Source organism: Sapajus apella, unplaced genomic scaffold, assembly GCF_009761245.1.
Source record: "Sapajus apella isolate SASKATOON/1434 unplaced genomic scaffold, GSC_monkey_1.0 scaffold192, whole genome shotgun sequence".
In the NCBI taxonomy this organism is placed as follows: domain Eukaryota; kingdom Metazoa; phylum Chordata; class Mammalia; order Primates; family Cebidae; genus Sapajus; species Sapajus apella.
The window spans coordinates 604,271-611,133 of record NW_022437132.1 but is presented as its reverse complement, the minus strand read 5'-3'; the positions used below and the strand labels follow the sequence as shown (position 1 = coordinate 611,133).

General features: G+C 65.6%; 2 protein-coding genes across 2 annotated transcripts in view; both read right to left on the bottom strand.

Moving 5' to 3' along the window:
* WDR90 (WD repeat domain 90) overlaps nt 1–495 on the bottom strand; it is an 18,721-nt gene extending 18,226 nt beyond the window's left edge. The window contains exons 1-2 of the mRNA XM_032269390.1: nt 399–495; nt 107–198 (exon numbers count right to left, since the gene is read on the bottom strand). Coding sequence (XP_032125281.1) covers nt 107–198; nt 399–408 — 102 coding nt within the window. The 5' untranslated portion in view covers nt 409–495. The remainder of the gene's footprint in view (nt 1–106; nt 199–398) is intronic.
* A 692-nt stretch (nt 496–1,187) lies between these two features.
* MCRIP2 (MAPK regulated corepressor interacting protein 2) overlaps nt 1,188–6,863 on the bottom strand; it is a 6,949-nt gene continuing 1,273 nt past the window's right edge. The window contains exons 3-6 of the mRNA XM_032269449.1: nt 6,552–6,691; nt 2,088–2,215; nt 1,749–1,850; nt 1,188–1,541 (exon numbers count right to left, since the gene is read on the bottom strand). Coding sequence (XP_032125340.1) covers nt 1,471–1,541; nt 1,749–1,850; nt 2,088–2,215; nt 6,552–6,691 — 441 coding nt within the window. The 3' untranslated portion in view covers nt 1,188–1,470. The remainder of the gene's footprint in view (nt 1,542–1,748; nt 1,851–2,087; nt 2,216–6,551; nt 6,692–6,863) is intronic.

Here is a 6,863-nt window from a genome sequence, read left to right as displayed (position 1 = left end):
GGGGTCGCCGACGGCACCCGGGAGAAGCGCGGCCCCGGCGAGGGGCCTCTCCCGGGAGCAGGGCAGGGCGTGCGCCGCGGGCGAGCCCCTGAGCCCGGCCGCCTACCGTCACCACGGCCACGTCCCCCTCCTTGGCTGAGCGCTTCCACTCGTCCACGCGGAAGTATCTGAAGACGTTGAGGAACGGGTGCTGCCACGCTGCGGGGCGGGCGGCGGGCGTCAGGGGACCAGGCAGGAGCCGCTGGGGCGCCCGAGCCAAGCCAAGCTCCGGGACCCTGCCCGAGCGGGGACTCCGGCCTCGGGGCCCAGGTGGGGGCCCTGCGCGCTCCGGCCGCCGCCCCTGGACCCCGCCACCCAGGACCCCCAGGGCCCTGGGACCCCCGCTTGCCGCGCGCTACCTCGGGCCATGGCGCCGCCACTCGAAGTTCCCGCCCCAGCCTCCGCGCGCCCCGCGCAGGGCACGCACACGGCGCCTGGCAACGGCGCCTGGCAACGGCCCCGCTTCCGCCATCACTTCCGCCGTCATGGCGGCGCCCTGGCCACGTGACTGGCCCCTCCGGAGCAGCCGGCGCGTCTCTCCGGCCGCTGTCCCCGCTGCCTTTGCCCCGCGGGCCTCCCGAGGCAGTCCCGGGTCAGCCCGACCGGCCTCGAAGCCCGCGCGGGTTGCGGGCCCTCCCCGGCCCACCTGTCCGCGCTTGCGCCGGGGCTCCCCCTGCCACTCTCTCGCCGTCCGAGACCCCTGGTCCACACCTGGGTACCCTGGGGCCGGACTCAGGTGGGCTGCGCTACCCCTGCCCAACAGGGAAAGCAGTGCGGGCGCCCGCAGAGGGCTCGGCGGGTTCAGAATGGGACCTGGCGTTCCGAGACAGCCCCAATCCTGGTGGGGGCAGGGTGGTCAAGACTGCACTCCAGGACCCTTTAATGTCCTGAGGCCTTGAGGCTCGGCTCTGGTTCCGGACAACGCCAACGGAAGAGGAAGGAGGAGCAAAGTGGGGTCCACAGACTTCCAAGCAAGGTGAGCCGGCCGACGCCCATCCCACCTGTCGGCAGAGAGCTGGGTGAGAAGCCAAGGGCCCGAGGAGATAGGGCTACGAGGGGAATTTGCACTGGGCCTGAAGTCCCAGGCTGGGGACTGGAACTGGACACAAGGACCCCCCACACCCTCTGATGTCAAAGCCACTCGAAACAGGCAGTTTCCCAACTTTATTAGCCTGGAGCTCCTCCCTGCCAGCCCCAGGGGCTGGTCGCTGGTTCCTGGGCACAGTGAGCAGGGCTGAGGTCAGACAGGTTCAGGCCCTGGCCATGGCAGCTTGGGACAGCCAGGCCAAAGGGGCAACACGTGCAAAAGTCCCAATGCTGGCACTTCAGGTGTGGCCGGCACTCAGCCAGGTGCAGTGGGTGGGCGGGCAGGGCGCCACGTTCCTCTCCTGGTGACAGGTCGGCCGTAGCAGCATTTCTTCCCAGCAGCCGCTAGGAACAGCTGGTGATTCTAGCCAGGAACTGCTGCGCCCACCACTCGTCCAGGTCAATGGGCACGAAGTCTGTGGACAGAGAAGGCTGGGCAGTAAGGCTGCCTCCCAGACCGACCAGCATCTCTCCCCTGGAGCTAACCACAGTGTCCTGGGAAGAAAGGGTTTCTGCACAGAGTCCCCTCCCTCATCCCCTGGGGTGGGACCCTGGCAGAGCCCAGGTCAGGATCAGAGGAGTTGGGGGGTCTTTCCTCAGGGGACGGGGTTGGGGGGGCTCACTCTGCAGCCGGGGATTGGGGGTCCTCTCCACGTACTGCACAGGCCTCGGCCCGCCCTCACCGGCTGGGCCACCATCCAGCTGCTGCTGCACCTGCTGCCAGGCTGTGGGAGGAGGGCAGTTGGGCTGAGCCAGGTCCCAAGCACCCCATCGCCCACCCAGGGCCTGATGGTCACCCTGGACTCCAGCCCCACACAGGGCTGGTCACAGGACACAAGGGCAGAGCGCCAAGGAAAAGCACAGCCCCACAGCAGCTGGGGTCACCTTGAAGTGGGGCCATCCCGAGTCCATGTTACTGTGACCCAGCAGCCTGGGCCACACCCTGCGGCCCCGCTCGCTACCTTCGGACACAAAGCGGACATTCTCCTCGTGGGCCAGTGTGTAGGTCTCCTGGGTCCCCTCGAGGGATGGGGACGTGGAGGGAGCCCGCCGGCCATTCACACGATTGAACACAAGCCTTGGCCCTGGACTGCAGGAAGGGAGGAGACAGACGTGGTTGGTGCCTGCCCCGGGCCCGGTGCTGCCTGGCAGAACTCAGGAGCAGCCCCGGGCCAGCTCACTGTCCCCAGACCCGGCCAGCCTAGGCACTTCCTGAACCAGAGAGAGCAGCCGCCTGCAGCAGCTGGTGGCCCAGGCCTCTCTCCTGCAGGCCCCCAGCCGCCGGCAGCTCAGCTTACAACTGCAGCCCTTCACCCTGAGGGAAGCGAGTGATTGTGGGGTGGGAGCCCTATCTTTGTGTCCCAGACCCCTGGTCGGGTCACACTCAGTGCCTGTGCTGCCACCTGCAACCCACCAGCAGCTTCAGTTCTGACCTTGACCATGACCAGGTCTGTCTGTCCCAACCCCCCACTCCGGGTGCAGTTCTAGGCCACCTTCTTGACCCACAGAAGTGCCTCCACCTCATGACATTTCCCTCCGTGGACAAATGCACCTGAACGGGAATGGGGGGCCTTTGCCCTTGCCTCTCCCTGGCTCCCCCCAGGCTTCACGGGCTGAGCACAGGGTGCTGGGATGGACAATCCCCGACAGGGGAGAGTGACTACGACCCTCACCCGCGCCCCACGGGCCTGAGACAAGGGGTGATGCAAAACGAGATGGCTCCCGCGGCGCTACACGCAACATCTAGCAGGCCCCTGGGCCCGTCCCGGCCAGGCGGCCCCAGGTGGCCAAGCCTTGAGCGCACAGAGCCCGGGACAGGGCCATGGAGGGAATGGGGCCCGCACCTACAGCCGGAGGTGGGAGCCGGGAGTCCTGGGCTGTGCCTGCCGCTCCGCCAGGCACTCGCGGTCCCGGCCGGCCTGCTTGCCTTCCTGGGCTCAGCTGCCCCGGCGCCGCTCCGGGTTCCTCCTCAGGTGAGAGGGGCACTAAAATAAAGAGGAGCGTCTTGAGGGCCGCAGGGTCCCTCCGGCCCCAGGGCTGGCAGGGTCTGGTGGTTGCAGAGGATCTTAAAATGTGCAGGTGGAGATAGGAGGGACAGGGGCACCTCCCAGGCCTGCCTATTGCCTGAGTTTCTGCACAAACCGGAAGGAATGCAGTGTTGTCCATTTGGAAAGCCCCCTTGCCTACAGCCCACTCCCATCCCGGAAGGCTGAAAACTCCAAGAAAGCTTGGAAGTTAGATTATCAATGTATAAGAAAAGGAAATTGCCAGGGGCTGTGAATTACAGGGGGTAGGTGGTAGCCCTCAGCCGAGATGGGCCCCAGCAGGCAGGCACCGCCCCAGGGGCTCTGGTTATGTAAGGCTGCGCTGGCTGCTCTCTGGGGTAAAGGGCACCGGCACCGGCCCCGGCCCCGCCAACCTCTCCCGCTTCCAGGAACACTGCTCCAGGCAAACTTGGGCCCAGGGAGCCAGTGTGGGCATCCTCTCGTATCCCCTCCACACCCACCCCTTTTCAGCCCACCAAGTGGGCATGGGAGAGAATCGACCTGACCATGTCACATGCTACTCAGCAAGTCCAACAGGAGTCCACACCCCTGACCCAGTACATCCCCAAGCCAGCCCCCTGGCCTGCCCTCACCGGACCCAGACCCCCTGCCTCAGGCGGGCTGCCTCTTCTGGCCCTGTGGGGTTTATCCCATTGTCCCTTCCTGTGGCAGTCCCCCATGCCCTCCCTGTGCCCTGCTGGCGGGTGATCACATGGCCCCATTTCACCTCCTACTTGATGATTCATATCGCCTCAGTGTTTATGTTACTGTCTCTGCCACCAGGAGGAAGAACGTGTCAAATGCGTATCTGGGCCTGGAGCAGTGGCTCACGCCTATAATCCCAGCACTTTGGGAGGCCGAGGTGGATCGCCTGAGGTCAGGAGTTCAAGACCAGCCTGGCCAACATGGTGAAACCCTGTCTCTACTAACAATACAAAAATTAGCCAGGTGTGGTGGCAGTGCCCAGACCTGTGCCTGGCAGGAACTGGAGCCAGCACACATGGTGGGTGACAAGCCTTGACCCTCCAGGTGCACCAGGGGAGATTCGCAGGGACCTCACGTCTCACTCCCAAGACGAGTCAGTGAGGGATGAGGAGCAGCAAGGAGAAGAATAGGCATGACAGGCCGGGAGCAGAGGCCAAGGCGAGAGGACTGCTTGAGCCCAGGAATTGAACACTAGCCTGGGCAACACAGTGAGACCCCTGTCTGCATAAAATTTAAAAATTAGCCAGGTGTGGCGGTGCTGGCCTGTTGTACCGGCTACTGGGGAAGTTGGGAGGTGGGAGGTTCGCTTGAGCCTGGGAGGTTGAGGCTACACTGAGCCATGACTGCACCACTGCACCCACCCTGGGTGACACAGCAAGACCTTGTCTCAAAAAGAAAATTAAATGAAGTAAAAGGCAGGAAGGTGGGTAGCAGCATAGGGTGGGGCAGTTCAGACGGAAGGTGGTGGGCCCAAGAAGGTGCAGGAGCAGGGTGGGGGCTTCAGGCAGACACCCCACTGCTGCCAGAAGCTGCCAGCACTGAGGCCTAGGGGTGGGAAGGTGTGTGACCCCAAGGAGAGGACAGCACACACCCTGCCCTGCCCAGGGCGCCTCCAGCCCCGCTGCACATAGGGTGAAGCCCCCTCAACCTCCCACATGTCCCACTAGCTGGCTGACAGAGGTCCTCCGATGGGGGCTTTAACAGACAACAGGCCGGGCGCGGTGGCTCACGCCTGTAATCCCAGCACTTTGGGAAGCTGAGGTGGGCAGATCACAAGGTCAGGAGATTGATACCATCCTGGCTAACATGCTGAAACCCTATTTCTACTAAAAGTACAAAAATCAGGCTGGCAAGGTGGCTCACACGTGTAATCTAAGCACTTTGGGAGGCCGAGGCGGGTGGATCACCTGAGGTCAGGAGTTGCAGACCAGCCTGGCCAACATGGTGAAACCCCCTCTCTACAAAAATTAGATGGGCATGGTGGTTCGTGCCTATAATCCCAGCTACTCAAGAGGCTGAGGCAGGAGAATCGCTTGAACCCGGGAGGCGGAGGCTGTAGTGAGCTGAGATCATGCCATTGCACTCCAGCCTGGGTAACGAGATTGAAACTCCAACTCAAAAAAAAGGGACAACAGCCAGTGGACCTGGCATTGCCCACGGGGACTCTAGGGGTACCATGAAGAACGTTTCCATCTTCCCTAACTCCTTGCAACTGTGCCACAGCCTTGCCCCTGCCCTCCCCAGCAGTGGGGTCCTGGAGAGGGAAAGAAGATGGTTCCTCCAGGTCAAGACAGAGGTTGTCACCCTGGGCCACTCCAGCTTCGTGATCCCTGCCTGCCTGGGGGACCAGGTGCTGGCTGCACACCTGTGCCTCGGTTTCCTCCTTTGGGAGGCAGAGTGGAAGGGAAGACCAAGCATGATGTCTGAGGAGCGTCCCACTTGGGACACCTGGGGCCCACTCACCTCCCACTGGAAGGCACTTCTGGTCTAGGCCACTTACCTCACTAGGATGGAGCCCTGGAGAGGCCCACCCCGTTGAAGCCTCAAACACCTGTCCCCACAGGCTTCCACCTGTGCCACCTGAGGCCGGGAAACTGCGAGGTAGGCAGGGGGAAGGCTGAGGGTGGCTCGGCACTCCCCACCTGTCGCTGCCCTGAACTCCTGGACTGAGCTCTCCTCCCGCGGCCCTCCCCAGCACCCCAGGCCAGGGCCCTGCCACCTCCAGGAGCCTTGGGGCCGCAGCAAAGCACACAGGCCTGGGGGACGCACAGGACAAATGAAGGGAACGGCGGAGGCGCCGAGCCAAAGTCACGCGTCCAGCCCCGCGGGGCTGTCCAACCTCTGGGTCACGGTCACGGGAGGCCGCAGTGGCTGGACTGAGGCTCCTGTGGTCTCCGGACCTCACTGGTTTGGGAAAGGCAGAAGCATTTGCAGGGGAGGAGGCCCCACTGCCCCAGGGTGTCTGGGGTGAAGGGCGGAGGAGGGCGGCGGCCCTGCCCGGGGGAAGCACACGCGCTTGTCCCCCGCTGAGCTCTGCAAGGACGGAGCCGCGAGACCTTGAGGACCAGCGCCCGGCGCCGTCCGCGAACCGTGGCTCGGGCTCCAGCCGCAGCCCAAGGTCGCCCGAAGCGCTGGCCTTGGCCGCTGCAAGCCGCCGCGACCCCGGAGCTGCCGGCTTTCCCCCAGCTGGGGGCCCGGACCCGGCCAGGTGAGGCGGAAGCGCTGTGGGCAGGACCCGCGAACCCCCGCCCCGGCGCGCCCGCCCCGCCCGCAGCACGTGGCCGGGCCGCACTAGCGTTTCACAAGGTCACCCTCCGCGCCAGGGCGGCGGCGGAGGAGGGGAGGGGAGCGGAGGGGGGGCCGGGCCGGGCCGGGCCGGGGGCGCGCGCGTCTCACCTCGACAGGGACCAGGGTCCCGGCGGCTGCGTGAAGGGCTGCGCCCGCGGGGGCTGCGAGGTCGGCGGCGCGGGCTGCCGGCATTTCAGGAGCTCGCCGAGCCGGCCCTCCACCTGCTGCTGCGTGGGACCTGCGGGCACCGGAGGGCGGTCAGCCCCGGCCCCCCCCAACCCCGGCTCCGGACCCTCCACCCAGGCCCCCCAACCTCGGCCCCCCCACCCCCGGCCCCGCCACCCCCAACCCCGGCCCCCCAACCCCGGCCCCCTCCAACCCCGGCCCCGGCACCCCCAACCCCGGCCCCGGCCCCCCAAT